Source organism: Leptonotus elevatus, chromosome 5 (assembly GCF_054856555.1).
Source record: "Leptonotus elevatus isolate MCC_2025b chromosome 5, RoL_Lele_1.0, whole genome shotgun sequence".
NCBI lineage: Eukaryota > Metazoa > Chordata > Actinopteri > Syngnathiformes > Syngnathidae > Leptonotus > Leptonotus elevatus.
In genome coordinates this window covers 11,442,513-11,464,671 of record NC_141243.1, presented here as the reverse complement: position 1 = coordinate 11,464,671, position 22,159 = coordinate 11,442,513, and the positions used below count along the sequence as shown (strand labels likewise).

At 40.6% G+C, this 22,159-nt stretch overlaps 1 protein-coding gene across 4 annotated transcripts in view; it reads right to left on the bottom strand.

Moving 5' to 3' along the window:
* Positions 1–1,352: 1,352 nt before the first annotated feature.
* The window catches only part of ptch1 (patched 1), a 59,145-nt gene continuing 38,338 nt past the window's right edge, over positions 1,353–22,159 (bottom strand). For 3 of the 4 annotated variants that reach the window (XM_086076245.1, XM_086076246.1, XM_086076244.1), the window contains 9 exons: positions 20,608–20,750; positions 17,026–17,209; positions 14,947–15,227; positions 12,167–12,304; positions 11,925–12,067; positions 6,746–6,845; positions 5,829–6,185; positions 4,313–4,766; positions 1,353–4,238 (listed from right to left, as the gene is read on the bottom strand). In XM_086076245.1, the coding sequence (XP_085932371.1) occupies positions 4,314–4,766; positions 5,829–6,185; positions 6,746–6,845; positions 11,925–12,067; positions 12,167–12,304; positions 14,947–15,227; positions 17,026–17,209; positions 20,608–20,750 (1,799 nt within the window). In that variant the 3' untranslated portion in view covers positions 1,353–4,238; position 4,313. Of the gene's footprint in view, positions 4,239–4,312; positions 4,767–5,828; positions 6,186–6,745; positions 6,846–8,031; positions 8,069–11,924; positions 12,068–12,166; positions 12,305–14,946; positions 15,228–17,025; positions 17,210–20,607; positions 20,751–22,159 lie in introns of those variants that run through there. The other variant, XR_015094850.1, reaches the window with a different exon arrangement.

Here is a 22,159-nt window from a genome sequence, read left to right as displayed (position 1 = left end):
GCGGGGGTCTGGGGTGGGGGTACGCCCTGCAGCATCCTGCCCCGCCAGCTCGGGGCCACATGCCCTTTTTTTTCATGACTCCGAGCAGGGCCAGCTGTATTCTGACTACAACCAATTTCCTTGCAGTCTATAAAGCTGTCAATCAAAATCATAAAATGGAGGCGGGTGGTGCGAGGGTGGTGGAAGGGGATGGGGGGCGACCATGGGGGCTACAGGCCACATGTTGGAGCAACCATGGATGAATGAATTTTGAATGTAAAAAAAGTCTAAAATGATACAACACATTACGTTAACTATAATATACTTTACAATAATATATACTTTAATATTATGATAGTTTATCAATACATTAGAAATATATATGTATAAAGTGGTAGCTTCTGTAAAGAAAATTAGTGTGGTGTAAAAAAAAATTATATATATACATTAAAGGAAATCAAAATATATCGAAAGGAAATGACATTATTTAGATTTCTAAAATTAAAATAGATTTATTGAAAGAGAATTTGAAAATTACCGATTTTTTTTAAGTGTGTGTAAAATATACTAATTTGGATGGATCAATAACATAATATAATATAATAGTAATAATGATTTTTTTTTTTTAAATAATAGCGCCTTTACATTAGATAGATGACAGAAAAACAGATTAAAACATATTCTGACAAGAAAATACCGTACTCAGAAAAAGTGGAAAAATATAATATTTATGGTAAAATAAAATGTGGAATAGGAAAATAATTAGGAAAATAAAAATAAACTGCCACATGGACCATTTTTTTTGCAATTCCATTTTTATTATTAAAGTTAAACAAAGACACAAATAAGTTATATTTTCGATTTTATTAGTTAGATTTCTATCAGTGTTTGAACATGAATATTTGGCGAGCTAGTACAATGTTCTACTTGGATGGTCACGCACGCACGCACGCACGCACACATTCACATACATACTCACACATACATGCGCGCACACACACCTGTGTAATACTGAAGGGGAAGTGTTGAATTTGTGTGTACCTTCCCCGTGGTATGGTACTGTATGTATATCATTCCTTATAAACTCTTTCAAATATACTTCTGTCAAAATAGCCTTGACCGCTACTATGTACACTACAAAAATAAATTTTCATATAAATAAATTATATGGCATACATTTATCTTTGTAACGGAACAACAGCATACATCCAAAATGGCAGTCTGGAACAATCACTTATTTTTCATTTTTACTTAAAAAAAAAAAAAAATCCCCTAAGAGCTATGATGAGACCTGTAGTGTAAAATTGTTATATCATCTTTTTCTTAGCCTCCTATTTAACATTAGTAAGCACTTTATACAGATCAAAACAATAAAATGTAATAGTGTTTTTTTTATCTCATAAAAATCCCTGCATTTGTTATCCACTGGCATCACAACAACAATGACAAAAAACATTTTATATTACAAAAATATAAATATCGCAGTTGACTGTCGAGAACAAACAAAACATATTTCAAATTGAATAAAATAGTTGCCAGCTATGATTTTCTCCACTACTGCCAATATGACACGGAGAGAAAACAAACACAAATAATGATAATAATAATAATAATAATAATAATGATAGAACGACCTTGTTCATGCAAGCAGCTGATTGGACAAAGGACAGGAAGTAACAGGAGACATATACATACACACACACAGAGGGAGCTGCTTGGGATGTGGGAGGGGTCGGGTGGTCCAATTAGCATTATGATCATGCTAACTCCAGTTAAGTGAGAACAAAGAGTAAAGATACATACACATAATGCTAACTTCACGTAGCATTTAGCCGTTAGCAGGCTAGAGTGCTAACTAGCTTATTGGTTGGCCCAAAAAGGAAAACAAAGCCTTATATGAGGATAGTTGTTGCTACGAGTTGAAATATAGCTGATGGCCTGGCCTTGTACAGTTTGAGGTGCGAATATTTAGCTTATTCGCTAGGTTAGAACCAAAGGGGGGTTAGTTAGTGCCCCCCAGTTTGTTTGGACCCTGTTCCAGAACTTTCTGAGGTTTAAGGATAAAGGAAAAAACCTGTTTGTAGCCTGCTAAGGTTCAACAAGACAGAAGCTTCTACAGTACGGGTGGGGAACATATGGCTTATAGGCCATATAAGAACATTTGACGCGACCCTTTTGTAGTTGTTATCGTTAGCTAATTTAGCATTTTTTGTTAGTCACTTAACAATGTAAGTTAATAAAAGAGGTAAACTATTTTGTGTGTGTCATCAAAACAGATATTGTATTGACAATTTAATTTTTTTAAGTTTCGGGGTCTGTACTTTTAAGCACAAGAATTGAAGCAGTACTTCTATTTTTACCAGAGCCTTTTTTTCCTTTTAACACAAGTGCCTGTACTTCTACTTAAGTACACTCCGCTGTCCGCAGTGCGACTACTTTAGCCACTTCTGGCCTTTGGAGGACTTTATAAAAACTAACATGGTTCCCCACCCTTTTCTACAAGAAAAAAAACAAACACACTGGTAAGAGAAGCTGAGTGCACAAACAGGTTCCAATGAAGAGGCAGTGACTTGAAAACAAACAAATAAAAAACAGCTTCATAAAAAAAAAAAGTCTTCATATCTGCTCGTCTTAAATAGCACGCATAGCGTGTGGAGTTATAACAGTCATTGTTACAAAAAACTACCACAGGTTTGTGATAAGAAGTCATAGTTTAACACGCGTACCTTTGCACAACAATCATCATTCACTTACACTTTTTACACAAACACACACGCACACGTTTGTACTAGCAAATAATGCTAACCACGTTTCCCTCATATTTGAAATGAGTGTAAAATAAGATAGCTGGCTTGCTAACACACTTTAACACCGAAGAGGGGTGGGGATCGCAGAATCACAATATGGTATTCTGTCAACAATAGGAATTGTACCACAATATGATATTTTGTTAGTGATAATATCACAATGTCTTTTTTTCCACGATACCGATAGAATCATAAAGTATTTAACCATTACTATCATATTTTGCCCAAATACTAATAATATCAATATGACATTTTGCCAATTAAATGTTAGTTGTATCACAACAGCATGACAATACGAAATTAATAATTCGGAAAATGGATGGATGGATGGATTTTTCCCACAATACCAAATATATCATGATACAAATAGTATCACGATACCAATCATGAAACAGTAATTGTATTGGCAATGATACTAAATGTATCACAATATATTTTGCCAACAATAGCAATAGTAACACGATACCATTAGGGATTATTACAATATCAATTGTATCACTAAAGTATTTTGTAAACGGTATCAAAAATATACAAAATTGATATTTTGACGATATTAATCGTATCTTGATATATTTTGCCAAGAAAATACAGTATTTTAACAATGAAACAACTATAATACAATATGAATTGCTATCACAAAGACTATGACAATACGATATTTTGTCAAAAGATACAAGTATTGTGCGATATTTTGGCATGGATACCAATAGTTCGATAATATATTTTGACAATGACATGAATAGTATCACAATATTTAGCCAAAGAAACCCTTAGTAACAATAATGTATTTTGCCAACGATGCCAACAGGATCATAAAATGGTATTTTATTCCGCAAAAATTGATATATTGGAGGAAACTTAGGGACTATATATCACATGTAACTAAAATAGGGACAAAACATTGAAAACTAAATATGAAAATCTCAGTATTACCATTTAGACTAATATGGAGATGGTATTTGCTATTAAAATAAATAATTTCTTTGATATTTATAATGTAGTTGATTATCTTCCAATATATCAATTATATCAGAATGCATTGGAATATCTTATTGCTTACTCTGTGATGCCCACCATTAATAGATCATGTCTTTTGTACACCTTCTTACATTTGCATAGCTCAAAATGGGTCAACATATTGTGATGTAATCACACACACGCACCCACACACGCACACGATACACAAGGGCAGCCCCAGTCTGTTAACATGAGGACAACTTTCTCCCTTCCTAAAAATAACAACAACAAAAACAATGATAGCTAATTGATTTGTTCCTATTTACATATGTATACATCTTTTTAAATATAGATAGAAATATTTTAAGACAAGAGACCACGGGGTTACAGTAAGAATGAGCACCATGAGGAGAAGGCATTAGGACCATGGGCGAGCCACGCCAGACCAGGTCATCGGCTTATAGTCCATCTTTGGCCATGACACGCACAAACACACTGCAAGACAGGAAATATTATTACATATTATTTGAGCTAGGTCTTATCTGATCATAACGTACATGGTGACGTACCTCAGCTGGCCCGCCTGCCACTGTTGCTGTCAGCTGCCTCAAACTCCAGATCCTGGAGTTCCATTGCCTCCACCGTGCTCCCTCTGGCGCCCGAGTGGGGGTCCGCGGGCACATGGGGGTCCTGGAAGGAGGATTGGGGCTCCTCCTGGCGGTAAGCGTCCGTCGCAGCATATCCCGGGTAAGAGGAGCCGGGTGGGTGGACGGCGACAGTGACGGAGGCCGACGCCGTCACCGTGGTGATGGGCTGGCCGTAAGGGTTAGGGTGGCGCGGGGGGGCGTGTCCCCGGCGGCCGGCAAATTGTTCCCTGTGGCCGTGGGCGCCGGCCTCGGTGGAGGTTTCGAAAGCGTCCGTGCGAGGGCGGCCTGGGGGCGGGGCCTGCCGGTGCTGCTGGCCCTTGGGGTCCCTGGCATGCTGAGGAGCGCTGGGCCCGGGTCCAGCATTACAACCCTGAGACTGGCCAACAAAACTAAGTCAAATGTCTTTCACTCAACAAATTAACCATATAATACATGTAGTTATGTAGGAGGATTCAATGAATATTAGGGAAATTAACACTAATTTATAAATAATTACATGACTTTTTAATTAAAAAAATATTCAAAATGTTAACAAAATTTATGCTGATTTTTACTTTAAAAAATTGCCAAAGGAAGATAATAAAAACTATCTGTCAGATTTTTTTTCCATTCACGTCAACTTGCATAGTTTTGTGAAAAAAAAAGTAATTTTAGAAAATGCCAAGATGTTTATAGCATCTTTTTTTCTCTTTTTAGACAGCAGAAAATATAAAAATAGTAGAAGTATACTTACTTCTCTCAATTTAAATTTTTAATTAATGATTTAAAAAATACCATTTGATGCCAAATAAATATTCTTTATTAATTTTTTGGACAACATTTTTAATAGTTTTTTTTGCATTTAAAAAAATGTATTTCCGATGAAGACGAAGATTACTATTAATTATTTTAATTATTTTAGAAAGTACTAAATACTAAGACATCTTAACATTATTTTTAAATTATTTATTTAGTTCAGTGTGATTCAATTTAATAAAATACTTACAAATTTTATATTAGGGAGGTTTGATACCATTTTTTCCAGACACTTGAATAGTACTAATACTACAAGTACTTTTGATACATAAAATTTTCCCCAAAACAACAATGACAAATAATTTTTAAGCAAAACCTATATATCCCAGTATAGCATTTTTTTAATTGCATGAAATTAATGGCAATTTCCTATTCTTCTTATTTCTAATTTCTAGTTGCCTTGAAATAAGGCCAGGTATCGGCCCCGTACTTGCCCGTTGCTATTTCATATTCATATAGGAATAAATATTTTTTTAAAAGTTCAATGTTTAAAAAAAAAATATAATTTCTATTTTCTATTAATTTCCCCTGTTATGCAATACTAATACTTCAACCATATTTATTTGTTTTTAATGACGATGGACAATCCATTGCATGCAATCAATGAAATTCTTAATGATCACAAGAGACAATGTGGTCTTACCGAGGAAACGTGAAAGGCTGAGGGATCGGGCTGCCTGGTCGAGCGCCTGTGCCCTGATCCTGCCCTCCTTTCCTCTTCTGTCCTGGCTATTCTGCCCCTGCTGGTGGGGAGGTGACACTGCTGCTGCTGTTCCTGGGCTCCAGCCTGTCCCCTGTGCGGAGGCAGGTTGTCGCCCGGCACTTCCTGATTGACGGCCGACGCGCTGCTGTTGGAGCTGTACTCCGAGTCCGATGAGTCCGAGGCTGCGCCCGAGGTGGCGGAGGCCGAGGCGGCAGGTTGCGGACGGACAGAGAAGCGGACCACGTGGGACGGCGACTCTGGGGTGGGCAACCTGCTGCGACCATCCACTGGAGTCACCTTAAATAAATGGTCAAATGTATTATTATGGGTTGGGCAGATATACTCCGGGCCTGTAGTTTTCCCTCGTTTGTTTAACTTATTCACTCCCAGCCATTTTCACCGAAGCAACTCCCTTCGCTCCCGGCTGTTTTACTGGATTTTGATTGCAAGGCCCACAGAATATTGTGTTTGATTGCTATAAAAACATGGACCCTATCAAAAGAAAGATTAGAGTCTCTTTTTTTCATCAGATAAAGTATATTTCTATCTGTTTCGTGCTGCAATTAGCATTAAAATGTAACAAATCTGTTTAAAACAGTCTGGAAAATAGCTTTTTTTGCAACATGGCCCTGGTTGATCTCTTATACTCAGCTGCCACCTGCTGGCCGTTTTTTTTGGTAATAACTACCATTGCTTTAAGGAACCTCTTCATGTCAGAGGCTGCATCAAAGCCTTCTGTATGCTTTAGCATAAACCCCCCCAAAAGAAACCCGTATACATACGTTTTTGGGACCATGGTAATATTTAAAATAGAATGTTTTTATACGTTTTGGGGAGCAAATGAGTTAAATGCTTACCTCAGGATAGGGCCCAAAGCAAGACAGTAAGACGGGAAGAAGGACCAGTCCGTTCAGAACTCCCAGAACTGTTAGGATGGCCAATACTGCAAAGAAATACCTGCAAGCGCAATCCACACATTTGTCAACCTCCAAAAATAGAATAAAGTACTGTCTTAGTTTGACCAAGCAGATGCTAATGTAAATAGCATGTAGCTGAAAGCGCCATGTAGTTGCTGTGAATGCTACGTAGTCTTATATTTTAAAACATGCGAATACCTTATCTTTGTACTTATATGACAGATAGGAATGTTAAAAGCTTACTTAGAACAGAGCTTTAAAGCTAATAAAGGTTTTATGATAATAATGTGACAAATTAATTCTCTTTACATGTACAGTGCATTTCAGAGAGTAGACATATTTTATCATAAGAAAAACATTCTCAAGAAACGACTTTAATGAATGAAATTGTTGACCATCATACAACATGCAAACATGTTTGAGCTCATCTGAAACATGCCAATTGTAAAAAATATGAATAGTAACAAAGCAGACACGAAAAAAACCTGTGCAAACCACAGACATTAGTTGGGTTTCCATCCACCCATTTTCAAGAAATGCGAAAATAAAACTGAATGGAAATGCTAGAAATTCGAAAAGGGCCCAAAATTCGCAAAAAAAGTTTGTACGTTTAAAGGGCGTGAATTTGAAGCATGTCGAAAAAAGGAAAATGCTAATTTTGGCTATTGAAACATTTCCAAGACAGGTTTTGCGAATAACCGGATACACGTTGCACGTTTTGACCGGATATTACGTCACACATACGTTTGTAGTCCCAAAGCAATGTCAGACGATTAAAGTAAGGTATGTTTGGGGGGGAGGACGACGACAAAACAGAAATCTTTTTGGAATTAATTACAGAAGCTTTTTTTTTTTTAATGGAAAACAGCAAAGAAACGCTACGGTTTTTCAAGCATTACAAAGGAAAACTCATACAACGTCATCGCACGGCGCAGTCGCTTCCTGGTCTTCTTCTTCTTTTAAATTACTGGTTGATCAAATCTCTATGTTGTATACCGCCGCTGTCCCCTCTCAATATTCGCAATAGAAGAACAGATGGGAATAGGCGTACGTCCGTTTTGCGCATTTTCAGTAAATTCGCTTAAAAAATTCAAAACAATTGGATGGAAACCAGACTATTTAGACAAGCCCAACCGCTCACCACATAGAAGCAAACCCAGGTACACTTAATCCCACGTACACAATGGCATGCACTTTTGTGTATTTGAAGCAAAACAGAAATGTACCTGATGTGTTTTTAAGTCCGCCTAAAAGAGGGTTAGTCTTAAAGACGCCACGGAGAGAAAAGAAAGAGGAAGCATAATTAGCCAGCGCAAGTTAATTCAAAAAGTGATGGGCTGCAAGGGTGTGGGGTGCGGGGGGGGGGGGGGGGTTGACTGGGTATAAGGGCACTCTCTCTTGGGTGCGTGTGTGTGGTGTGTAAGCAAAACATGGAGAAAACAAAGCGAGGAGGAATGTGAAGGGAGGAGGCGTGGGGAAAAAGAGGGGTGATGAGGGGGCCTCCCTCTCTTAAGAACGTGAATGGAGTGAGGGGTATAGAATTTAAAAGCTAGAACAATTTAGGAGAGGAGGAAGGAGAACCATCCCCGCCTCACCCCTCCCGCCCCCAATCTCCTCCACCTCCGATGGCCCCCCTGTCTTTTATTTCGTTTCCTCGCTTTTCACTCCCTTTTTTCCAAGCTAAGCCCCTGTGAAATTCCCGGGCCACTCCACACTCCACTTCATCTAATTAAATCTCCAACGTATCAGGTAAGGAACCCCCCTCTCTCACCTTCTCTCGCTTAATATTTGTGACCCCTTGCCCCCTCCTCTTTAAAAAAAAATGCAATAATGCAAGACAAAGAAGAATTTGCATGGCCGATTTAGGGAATTGGCCGCCCTCTTCTGGCCGTTTTACGATCAGGAACTAGGAATTAGAAGAATATAAAATTGCAAATAATTTTGTGGAATTTTAAAGGGAGGTCTACCCCCCCAAACATTCTTGACAATAATATGTTCTATGCAGCCCCACAAGTCTAAATACGGTATTTTGGTTAATATTGCGTTAGTGGAATAAGCAATAAAATCCAGCAGTTTTTATCAATATCAGGAGGTGGCCATTATGATTGCTGTTGACTGAAGATGACATCACAGTTGCTCATGTCTCAAGTAACAACCAGTCACAGCTCAGCTTCAGAAAACAGGTGAGCTGTGATTGGCTGTTGGCTGAGCCCTGAGCAACTGTGATGTCATCATCAGTGGACAGCAAGTGGCAAAATGGCCGCCCTCTGAGATGGATAAAACGGCTGGATGAAATCATATTCCACAAGTGTAATATTAATCAGAATGTCATGTTTAGACTAGTGAGGTCACATATAACATATTATTGTCACGAAATGTTTAAGGTTGACTTCCCCTTTAAGAAAAAATCTGAAGCACTATTGGTACTGGTACTTGGTATCGATATTGGTGAATACTCAAGAATTGAGTACTTGAATTGGTATTGGTTAAAAAAAAACATACCGACTTTCCAGAGAGAAAAATACTGCAATAGATGGCTTTGTGAATCTTAAAAATGCAGGACACTACTTTAACCCAAACTGCAATTATGATTGTGGCCCATACCATGAAAGGCTACATCACCTTTAGAACGCGCACACGCGTACGCACTCGCGTCCATGTGCGGCCCACATACCGGGCGGGCCCCCGTGCCCCGGACAAGCTGTTTAGAGTGAAAACATTCGCAGAGCTGACGGAAGAAAGTCAGGGAAACACTCCCAGCAAGAAAATACGAGTGGGGCCTTGTTGTTACTGCGCCGTCTCGGGGCGCTGCTTTGTTTGCTCACACAACAGCAGAACCTTCCAAATGGAGGCCCAGAAAGCAGAGCACGCCGCTGGAGGTGAGGAGAGAAGTGTCCGCGAGGCCTCCCCCGGGTGTGTGTGTGCGCGCGTCCCGGCTGGCAGGCACGCCATCGTTGACCCTCATGATTACAAGGTCAGAGAGCAGAGGGCTGGGGGTTGATGTGTGTGCACATGACTGAAGTTTGCGTGTCACATGGACCTCAGCGCTTTCCTTTTCTTAAAGGAGCAGGCCGCGCAAATTACACGGCCAGCCCGTGTTGCGGCTTCACGCAACCATACGGCAATGTGAATTACCCTCTGAGCTCATTGGAAACTTTTCATAATGCTCTCTGGCTGTGCGAACGTATAGAACGCCGCCTCATCTTCAGCGTCCTTTGCAGACTCTCCGCTTACAAGCGCGCGCGCACGCAAAACAAACCACCAACACAGAGCCCCTGCAGTGTGTCGGCTTTAATTTCCACTTCTACGGGCTTTCCACAGCTGCACTCTTAGCCCCCCACCACACCCTAAGCTTATAAATGTCTAGCGAGGGTTGTTAAAACTAGCTGAAAGAGATTTCAAAAGCCAGAGGACTTTCCTGCTCTTCCAACAACCCCCCCCACCATCACCCTTTCATTTTGTGTGGGCCCCTTTACTCCCTCCATCTTTCCTTCTTATGACCTTCAAGTCTTCATCTGTTCCCTAGGTTCCCCCCCCCCCCCTGCACATGGCAGGTATGGGAGACACAAAAGCCCCATCACCTCAAAAACGCACAGCTACGCATTTCTACCATCAACATGAGTGACCACAGTGTTATGGTGCATGAATTGACCATAGTGCCTGTCACGATCGAATATTTTTAGATTCAGATTATTTTTAATTTTATATTTGGGTATTACAAAAGCATTTCCCCCCTGCTTACTGTTTATTAACCAGTGATTGATGTTTTTTTCATACTTTGTATTTGTATAGTGATTAAAAAAAGGGGGGTGGGGGGACTGATGTACTATGTTACCAGTTCAGTCATTGTTTTACAAAGTAAAAACAGATGTTTGCAAATGTCTTATTTTGATTAAACACAGAAGATAATCAGTCTTCTTTCATGACTACAGAAATCTGTGAACAATTACTGTTGATATGCAGAGGATTTGGACAATTTTGAATAAAAAAAAATGGCTCCAAATGATTATTAAAATAGTTGTTGATTAATTTAATAATCAATTATTCGATTAATTTTGACAGCTCTAACTGGAATAAGGTGTGTTCCAAGTTCCAACTTCCCACCATCTGAGTGTCTCATCCATCTTTTGGCTGAATCATACGGCTGACCAGCCAAACCCCTTTGATCCTCCAACTTCTGACACCATTTGACACAGAGCTCTGAGAAGTGCGGTGGGTTACCTTGACTTATGACTTTAAACATATTTTTTTGTGTGTGCAATTTTGCTTTATTTCAATGGACATTGTGTTGCTCCTTCTAGTGTGCATGCCTTACCCACCAGGGGCAGTAAAACACAGTAGTAGTTTTTTGCAGTGCATAAAGTTTACATGTATGAGTGCTGCACTATCTGTGTCTTAATATAGCTTAGCATAGCATAGCATCTCCAAGCAAGCACAATTGGCCTTTTTTTTTTTTTTTTAATGTTTGCCATCTGCCAAGCTGCATATGGCGCACTCAGGGAGGGAAAAAGGTCAATCCAAAGTCAAATTTTGATTCCTACACCAATAAATAAATAAATAAAGTAAAATAAATCAACTACCGCTTACAACTCAAAACATTAGGAAGTTAGGCCACACTGAAGTCAAGGTACAATTGAAGTCCTTCCAACCCGGATTTGAACCTGAGTTAGATTCCAATCATCTAAGTGCTTCACCCATCTCCAACGAACCCAGCTGTTTCACATATATGTTTCACACCATATTGACTGAATGGCTCCATCCCACACATTATTTACATAGCTACAAACACAAGTTAGGTGAAGGTTGTGAAGAGGGCTGTTTTAACATGTCTTGAAAGACGAAGGGTAAAGAAAGCACAGTTGAAGAGTCTCCAGAAAAATGGTAAAAAAAAAAAACTTCAGGTAGCTGGGAGAAGAAAGAGGATTAGAGGGGGGAAAGTGGAAGGGAGGGAGCCCTCATGCATGACCGGCATCTTGGGTAGATTCCAGGGCGACATGCAGGTTGAGGCATGGTCTCAGTGGTCCGCTGACGCCACACAGACCCCCATAAAGCGTTCCATGTCGGGGCAACCTTGTCAGCTTATACTGTTCCGTATCCACAAGTGTTGACGTGCGCTCACCTGACGATGAAGTCGAACTCGGAGCCTGCGAGCATCAGAACGCCCAACAACGTTGAGAAGGCACCGTCAAGCACCGGCGCAAACATGTGCTCCAGAGCCAGCACTGCCCGCTTGTGACGGTCCCCTATGGCTGTCAGGAAGGCCTTCAACACACACAAATACACACATTTTATCACACGTTCTCGAGCGCCCGGCTGGCCGTAGCACATAGCTATGCACAAATGTGGAATTGAAGCGCGTACCAGTGCCACGTGGACAGTGAACTCCACCCCGATGCCCACCGAGGCGATGAGGATGACCACTGGGACGGCGCTCAGCTTGATTCCCATCAGCCCCATGAAGCCAAACAGCTCCACTGTCATGAGAGACAGCACCAACACCTGCAAAACACAGAAGCCACAGCAAGGCGCTTTAATATATGGGTTTGCAAAGATTTGCGTACACATTCAGTACATGCATGTGGACTTTAGCGATCTGCTGTGTGGTTGAGCTGCAGAGACAGATGGGTGTACAGTATCCTCTTACAGATGTGCGACAGTTCGTAGTACCAGCACATGTGTGAGAAATGTGTAGAGGCCACAGAGAAGAGAGGGACATAAGCCTGGGCTAAATGCCATTATCAGCTGACAGGTGTCAGGTTACGTGGGGCCCGAATCCTTTGAAGAAAGTGTGCAAGGGAGGAAACTGTATGTGTGTGTGTGCGTATATAGAAATAGTGTGCCAGAATTACACACATAAATGCCCATGAGCAGGATGTTCCTATTTGTTAGTCATTCAGCAAAGCAATAAAACATTTTTTAATGTCTTCTAAAAGTATTGTTGGCAGTTTTACGGAAGGCGTCAACAATGTATTGCTTTTATTTTCGCAAAAAGCAAATATTAAAGGTCCAAAGTTTTTCATTCAGAAATAAACACTTCATAAACACTGGATGTATAAATCACATAAATCCTTCTCAATAATCACCTCTGAGCTTCTGTTTTTGATTTTGATTTTGATTGTGTCCCTCAGTCACTACCCACCAAGCCTGTATTTTGCCATTTTGTTGTGTTTTGCCATAAGAGGGACGTTTCTGAGCGGAAAAGCAATGTTTACCCCCCCAGCCAATCACAAAGCGGGGGGCGTGTCACTGTAGGCAGATGTGATGTTGACGTGCAGAGTGACTCTCAGTTTTTCCTCAATCATCAAACAATCAAGTTTTTTTTAGCAATAGGAACTCCCTTTTTCTCAAAGAATATGAATAAATAAATGTGTTACAACCTTTGAGGAATAAAACAAACAAACAGCGTGGCCATGGTTAAAAGGTCAAGAGAAAAGCTAGCACTAATCCTCTTAATTGCTACTATGCTAGCCTTCTTTTCTTTTCTTTTTTCTTTTTTTTTCTTTAAGAAAAACTATGCTAGCCTTCTGTATACAGATGGTGACAGTACTGAGCTATTGTGACTGCAAACTACGTTGTAAATGAATCCAATCGTATAATCAGCTCTTCTTACTACAGTCTTACTACAGCCAACCAGTTCAATTTAGCTTATCTGGAGTGTAAGCTGTGGAGAAAAAAACTTTACTATTTTAAGTACTATTTTGGGATCAGCATGTCAATTTTAGTTTTGATCAGCATAAAAAAATTCTAACTCAATAGAAGTTTTTTTTTCTTCAAATTGTTCCCCAGTGTATTCAATATAACAGTTGTATGGACAAATAAAAAATAATGCTCATTATTTTGGTTGTTTTTTCTTCTTTTTTTCAGCCAAAATAAACATTTCAAATTTTGGCATCACCAAATTGCATAGATGTTCCTTATTTTATGTCTTCATGTAATAAACAGATATAATAGAATTTAAACATTTTGTGCCACTTACACATACCTTTTATGTTATTGTTTTTCCTTAGGATAGAGGGGATAAATAATAATTTATGATTGATGATGATGATTATAGCTTAGATTCACTACCTCAGCTAATACATAAACAATCAAAACGGATTTTATTATAGATGTTATAAACAACCTTCTGAAAAGTATTTTTCTACTGTATGTGTTGTCTCTCTATGTATATATTTTGTGTTTTCTATAATACTGTATTTACAGAGTAAACAAAACCTACAGAGTCAGTCAGTTTGGTTCATTCATAAGGAGTCCAAAGTCAAGTAAAAGGCTTGGAGGAAGCTTCATTGGGTGACGGTTGAATCTGACACCTCTCCATAACCTGTCCTTTGATGTCGCTAGTAAAACTGGACGGATGAACACTGCCTCTTTTCCCAGTCCAAGGATTCGGGTGAGCGGAGCGACCGCCTGCCATAAAACACAGCCCACCGCCGGTGAGAAAAAACAGAGCAATGTGTGCGTATGTGTTTGTGTGTGAATTATGTCCCGGTGTGTTTATGCGTTCAGGTATACAAACACTTGTGTGTGTTTGCGTGTCTCCGTGGAAACACCGCCACGGACAGGAAAGAGAGGAGGAGTCTGGAGGATGGAAATAAAATCAAACTTTTCTTTTATAGGTTTAAAAGTTGGGAGCAACTTTGCATCCTTTCCCCGTCTATTTAGTGTCTGGGAGTGTTAGAGTAGACTAAACAGCACAAGATAAACACTGGCGACTGGGCCTACAATAACATTCAGCAGATGCGTCTTCCCTTCCGCTCTCCTCCTGGAGATGCCCTCTGGACCACACCGAAAAAAATCCCAAAATATAGAAGGGAAGGAAATCTGCCAACTTAAGGTTGCTGTCTACACATTTGAAAAATTCATCATTGTTTTGGCGCGACCTTCTTCTTCTTCTCGTGATTTTCAGTAGTTGTATTTTAAACCCAGCACCACTTTGTGCCCCATTTATGTTTGGAGCAACTTTTCAAGTGGCGTAAGCGGAAGAAAGTTCCAGGTAAACAGATAATGTTGTGTTTTAAAACATGAAAACAAAGAATAAAAATGGCTATTTGGGGGGGGAGGAAAAAATGAACTTACAACAAGATAGACCATTGCATATTATTATCCAGCATGCAGTGTGTGTGTTTGTGTGCAGTACTCACAATGATACCAGCAGTCCACGGGTTGAGCAGAAAGAGGGCACAGACCAGGAAGGTGCAAGCGAGCACCACACTGATGGAGAGGAGGAGCCAGTGGCGAAGACTGACGTACTGCTCCCAGAAGAGGAAAGGGTAGCCGTTGGGGTAGGAGGGCAGACCTTGGCGACTGTAGTTGCCGCAGATGGCCCGCACGCTTTCGATGGCCTCCACGAACTGCGGCGTCTCCCGGAGCCCGTTGAGGTAGAAGGGGAACTGTGCGTATTCGATTGGCTCAGCCGCCGGGACTAGAGAACAGAAAAATTAATAAGAGTTATTACTAGAAATTGCAATTTCAGTAGAAATTGTATGTTAATGCTGAATGTGAACTGAAATTCCGTAGAATGAAATGAAATGTGGCAATGACAAAATTAGAAGGAGAAAAAAATGAATTTTACAGTGGTAAAAATAGTGACAAATGGTTAAGATCAGCGCCATTGACAAGAATTTCACATCTTGCCCGTATTTTTGTACTATATTTAATGAAAAACGCACAAATGCTAATATGCTAACAACAGCCATGGTAACATACAGTCCAACCTCAGTTTTCGAATGCCCTCGTTTTCCTACAATTCAGTTTAAACCAATTTTTCCGATGAAATGTCCCAGTTTTTGTGCAGCCACCTGCTTTTGGTATTTAAAAAAATGTGTGGCTCTGACATTCATTTCCACAGTTATTGCATATTCATTCCATTCGAAGCATTTCGGAAGTTTTGTAAAAAGCGGTCAACAGACAATCAAGGAGTATTTCACAATGAAAGCTTGTATGAATAACTAGGTTGTATGAAAACATGAAAGGATTAATTGAATTTATATGATTGTTTTTGAGAAATATTGCTTTGGATTTCGTACGATTCAGTTTGAGCCAGACATTTCAGAATGGATCACAAAACTGAAGTTCTACCTGGCAAAACGGTTGAGAAATGTTGAAGGAGCCCTAAATACCTGCATGTACAATATTTGTTAATTTTGTAATGGAAAATGTGGAATACTGAAGAATTGGGGAATTTTTAGAATGTGAAAAAAACTTCTGTTGATGTCAAGAATGACCTGATCAGTTTGAAGTTGGAATGGTTTGAGTTGGTTTACAAATGTCAAAAAAAGACTAGAGCCAAAGGTAAATTTGCAAACTATCAATTTTAATTTGTAAATGTTGTCGTATCAAGCGAAATGCAAAAAAATATGGGAATTTGAGGAATGTTAAAAATATTTCCAATTTCATGAATGAGCTGAACATTTTAGAGTTCTTTGCTTTTCAACATTCATGCAATAATATTTGTCTCTAATTTAGAATTATTCTTGGACGAACCACCAATATCAAAACTTGGAGCTCCTACATCTGCGTGTGTGTGTGGGAGGGGGGGGGGGGGGGGCAGTGTGAAACAGAGCTCCATTGAGTCCAAGCCAGCTAGTCTGTGGGCCAGCCGGCCTAATGAGGGCCTATCAGTTCCAGACACAGCCGAGTGTCAGAGCTAACGTTGATCCACTGTAATTGCAATGTCACAATCAGCGGCATTACCAAATCCTAATCGAAGTGCTGCAAAAAATAATAAAAATACGTCATTAATTATCTTAAGAATATTAATTTAAGCTTAGCTTGAGGGGGTCAGACAGGCGGAGCCCATTATAATCTCAACTATAAAATCCTCTCTTCACAGAAACTTCCTGCTTCTTATCCAATTGTGCTACCCGACCTCATTATCCAATCATTGTCCTCCCCCACGTGGAGCACTTCCTGATCTCCAATCACAGGGTGGAATCAAACAACAACTCAAGTGGATTACAGTGCACGTGACGTGTGGGGCAGGGAATGGAGTGTAGTAGTTTTAATTATGTATGCATGTGTAATGACAGGGAGCCCCAGCGCTAGCATGGATTACAGCGTTGGTGGCGGGCATCATTATGACGACCGCAGCCAACGGGCGTCTTGGTCTTTGGCAACCTGAGCCCACGCTACATAAAAGCAAACCCTCCACAAGTGACAGAGTAACGTTTACTACCTCACTCAGGGCTGAGTTTTGTGGCACTTGAGACACATTTACTTACTGCTGAGGCGTGTCTCGGGCATGGAGTCGGTGCGGTCGTGGAGCCACTCGGGAGGATGAGGACGAATATTGGCCTGCGACGCGGCATAGGCCACCGGGTCGTTGCTGACCCAGGCCGTCAGGTAGATGTAGAAGGCTCCGGGGTTGATGATCCCGTCGGCGTCCACAAGCCTGTGACGCGTCAGCTGGCAAAACAGATAAAGCAATTGAGTCCTGTGTTCTTATCTCTTGACAGACCCTAACTTACAATTCTGTGTTGTTTTATGGGAAATTCTAGCGGACATGAAAAAATATTGAAGCAAGGAGACATGCTGAATTGAAAACACTCTATGGGCGAATCTGACCACAGAAATGCATATTTAAGCACATGTATGAGGGCAAGAGGATGAGTGAAGCTTTCAAAATAAGATTCAAATATTAGTTCATCTCTCGTTCCAACTGACGGATGGGGGGGGGGGGGGGGGGGCTAGCTGGTTTCACTTGAAAATTCCCGTACTCGTCTTTACCTCTTCCAAGAATTATCATGCTGCATTAAAACATGGAAATACCCCAATATTGGTCAGGGACATTCATTTTCTACACTGGAGATGAGGTGAGGTCTTTATTTTTACGCAATGTGATTTCCCTACACAAAACACTGGCGCACCCACATGTTAAAGAGTTTACTACAATTATTCCTACTCACTGTGCTTGGGCACAATGGTATTATTATCCAATCACACTCAAACTTACCAAAATTATAATTTAAGTACAACAAATGTATCTTAGTTCGTCTATAAATGCTAGTGACATGTAGTGATAGGCAGAAAAATGAAATGTTCTTCCACTAGATGGCAGAAGATACAATTAACCTGTGTAGCCACCTGTTGCTATTCATACAACAGAATAATAGCTTTGTGTTCAACTACACAGGCTCAGATTTCTCACTAACTTGTAAACTTGCGAGTACAACAATTTTTGTTCAATGGTATGCCAGTATTTTCCAGAGTAAAATAGGTTGGAAAACACTGGCCGACTGGAACACTAATTGCCATTAAAGACGTCATCTCAACTTAACGAAGACCAGGGAAGTGTAATACATTTGACTCACCATTTACTGTATGTGATTAGGAAGGTAGATGCTGATGCTTTGTTAAGAAATGGGCTCGTCAGCTAACATGTGTGTGTGATGACTTGGTGCAATTAAGTTTATTACCTTTTTTTCCCTGCTAGGAAACAGGAGACACTTATTTAAGAGAGGTTTTTTATTTTTTAATTAAGCCAAATCTATTAGTTCAATAAAATACTATAGATTTGTTTTTGTTTTTCTCAACGATTCTGGTACTTAGTTGACAGTAAAGTGAAGGCTCTTGTTTCTGGCCTCCCATGTGGAGGCAAAGGACTGTAACCTTGCATTGGGAGTTAGAAGCTTTACTATACATTGCTCTGCCACTCTCCCTTCACTCAGCCGTAAATTCCTCCTTCTAGGAAGGAAGGGAAAGGTCTGGGGGGGGGGGGTGAAGCCATACTAATGGGCTTAGGTAGATTTTCTTTTCTTTCTTTCTTTTTTGAGAAGTAAAAAAAAAAAAATTTGCTTGAGTTAGCGTAACAATAAAAAAAATTGGCTGGAGTCCCTGAACCCGTCTGTGTGTAGTTAACCTGGTTGTTAACACTGAAGGAAATGCCACCCAGCAAATGGAGGAGAGCAATAAAAATAACACGACATCTGTACAAATGTTGCTTGTGCTTGCTTCTCCTGACCCCCTATGCACAATACCCTGTGCTATGGACACAATTCCAGCTTCTGATAGAAGTCACTCCTTAGTCAAAGCAAAACAAATGCACACAGAGCAGCGTGAAAAGGAACCGAGTGTCTTTTAGTTAGGAGACTTTTTGTTGTTGTTGTTTTTTTTTAAATCTGAGTGGACACCAATGTTCACTGCCAAAAAGTGGAGAGTATAACAACGAGAAGGTAAGCTAATGCTAGCATGTGGGTTCATTTTTGTCCAATGCCAATGAGCAAGCAACCGTGGTCACCCACCAAGTCACCCGTATGGCATTAACACATCCTTTCTCGCAGCCATTGTCAGAAGTTTGCATCTCTGTGCTGCCAAAGAGGAGGCATGATTTTAATCCCAGTGTGTTGCTATCCGGACCTCCCACTGAGAACTTAGCTGGTGTCATTTCCTCTCCAGTTCCGCACTGGATATAAGCTTATTTGAGTAGAGGTATTAACTCAGCAGCATCTCAGACGCTGATCACCAACGATGTTGACGCCTCTCTAGGAAAGACACAAACTACTTAACAGGACAATTAGAGGAATGGTCTTAAACTTGCCACGGATTCCAAACTACACATTCAAGAGTGAATGAATGCATGATTGGAAATGATTTGTGCTTCAAAAGGAGATGTACGCAGTTTTGTCGCAAAACAGTTCCCAGGTGTCATAAAGAATGGAGGCAGAAGCTCATGCACTACACATCACTAAACACTCAAACTAATACCCTAATACAGTTACATAGCCTTGGGTATGTAAACTTATGAGCACACTGTACGGTCAGAAAAAGTAAAATCCTGAAATACTGTGGAAATTCTTTTGCTATTTCCAGAGGTTGAAGTTGACATTCGTCTCATTTTTGTGTCGTTAAGTGACATTTATTTTTTGTACATTTAAAGTTGTGCTCATAAGTTTACATACCGCAAGGGTGTGCAAACTTTCAAGCACATACCTCACCAACTCTGCATTGACATTTTCACTGAGCAATCAAGTTATGTGCTGCTTATCAGAAGCTAACATTGGTTTGTCCATCCAGTTTTGCTTTGTCACAATAGCAAGTGTGCCAACACCCACAGAGAAGGATATGAGCCTTCCGCATCATAGTTCCTCTGCATGATAGCATTTCAGACACGAAATATGGCTGGCACTTAAAAGTGGCTCTGGAGCTTCACCCAACCTAGCTAATCATAAAACGTGAATGAAGTTGGTGTTGGCCGTGGCTAATATGTAAATTAAGCCTTCCGTTACAAATGCAGAATGCCTCGCTTTGAGACATGCTGGTAATGACACAAAAGATTGACTTTTCTCACGTGATGGATGGCAGCCATTCCGGAGGCCCAACTAATTGCATGCAAGCCAGTAAAAAGTCTATTTTCTATCATATGGCCCCTTTAAAAGAAGCAATTTGTAACTCCCAACTGGAAAATGCACACTAACGTGATCGCTTCGGTGGGTTCTGGTTGGAGTTTCACGCAACAGCGTTTTGTGCTCGGCCTTGGAATCTCAGACAAAGTGTTAAGCTGACAGGCTGCATGCTACGGGGAGACATCCCGCTGTCGGAACCCCTCACGCACGTTCATCCATCACGCACTAACGCACGGCAAGAGTTAATAGGTTTTTCAGAAGGCGGGCCGAGGGTCCCGGCGAGAGCTTTAAATTCCTCAGCTCGGTAAAGTCATCACAAAGCGCGAGACGATGAGGGAAGACAGACAAGGAGGGGAAAAGGGTGGGTGGGGGTAGAGTTTGCAAGGTGGGCGTCGTTCCTCTTGGCCCAATCAAATGGCTGCTTCACGGACAGACGCATCTCATATGACGGCTGAAGCTTACCAGGTTGATGTTGACGGGCTTTTCTCTGCGTCCCGTCTGCACCAGAAGCTTGTACGCCAAGACGCCGTCGTCTGAGCCGTTCTTGTAGCTGTTCTGAGTGATGCGGCCGGACTCCCAGTCCTTGTCGAATGCCTGCTGCAGACCTGTGCGATCACACACACACAACTCAGCACCAGAAACTCAAACTGTACCCTTGACTAACAAGATTGGCTGATTTAATATGATAACTGGCCCTGAACAACCTTGGAAAAAGCTGAAAATGTTATGTTTTTATTCATAGAGACCATTAGGGGGAAATATCAAGAACATGTGTCCCCTTCTCTTCATCCATATGTGCCTGCGCTGCGCTCTCCCAACACTCACACTGAGGGCCGACTGCGGGAGATGTTGTTTTGGGTCTCGTTCCTCGGGCCTGTCTGGCTCCAATTTGTCCCACCATTGCACACAGCAATATCACACACACAAGCTCTCTCTGTGTGGTTTACACACGCACATGCACACACTCGCCCACACTGTATGTGTACAATGTCCACAGAACCAAGTCAGCGAGTGCACGTCCCTGTCGTACGTGCCTTAACAGAATTGAAGGAACTGCTTTCTTTGGCCGTCAGAAACGATGTCACGAGACAACGTATTGCGCGAGTAAACCTCAACAGACCTCAGAGCAGTGAAAATTTGAGGATTAGCTGTGCTTTTTTTCTTTGTCCTCCTTCCTATGTTTCAGAATGAGTGCTTTATTGTTTTCACGTATTTGGGCCACTTTTGTGGGTTTTCTCCAAGTACTGTGGCTTCCCCCGCTCATGTTCCAGAATACGCATGTTAGGCCAATAGGCTCATTAAAGACTAGATGTGAATGTGATGCTAATTTGTGTTTGTCCTTATGTGCCTTGCAGTTGGCTTATGACCAATACAGCCTCCTTACCCCCCTACACATTAAAAACGGTGCTTAATCAATGAGAAATTAAAACAGGTTAAATAAAAATTGCTCATTAATAAATGTTTGAAAACAAACAGTTCTAACAGATTTATTGTAAATGTATTGTCTCTAAAAGTTAAATACCACTGAACTTAACAAATATACGGTGCTGGACTAAAAACATGTTTTAGAATTAATTATGTGCAGTGTGAACATTCCATTTAGTGTATACTACACTGAGCATCACAGCTAATTACAATTTGGAGCATTTGTAAAGTGTGCAAGATAAGTTGTTTGTTTAATGCCACAAATGTTACTTTAAGCAGAATACATTGCATTTAGGCTATTTTCACAATGCAGGTCAATTCTATTTTTCCCCCTACAGTGTTTCCCATAGATTTGAATTAGATAGAATTGATTTTATTTGTATTTACGTTTGAATGTTTTTGAAATATATTTTCAATACATTTTTTTGAAAACTTCTTGGGTGGTGGCCAGTTTACTTGGGTGGCCCACCCAAGTATTAACATGGTGTGGGAAACACTATATGCAACATATATCTGATTTTTTCAAGCAACGTGAACAGTACAATTCTGGTTGGGGGTTTTTTCAATGTAACCCCAGCCTCTTTCGTAA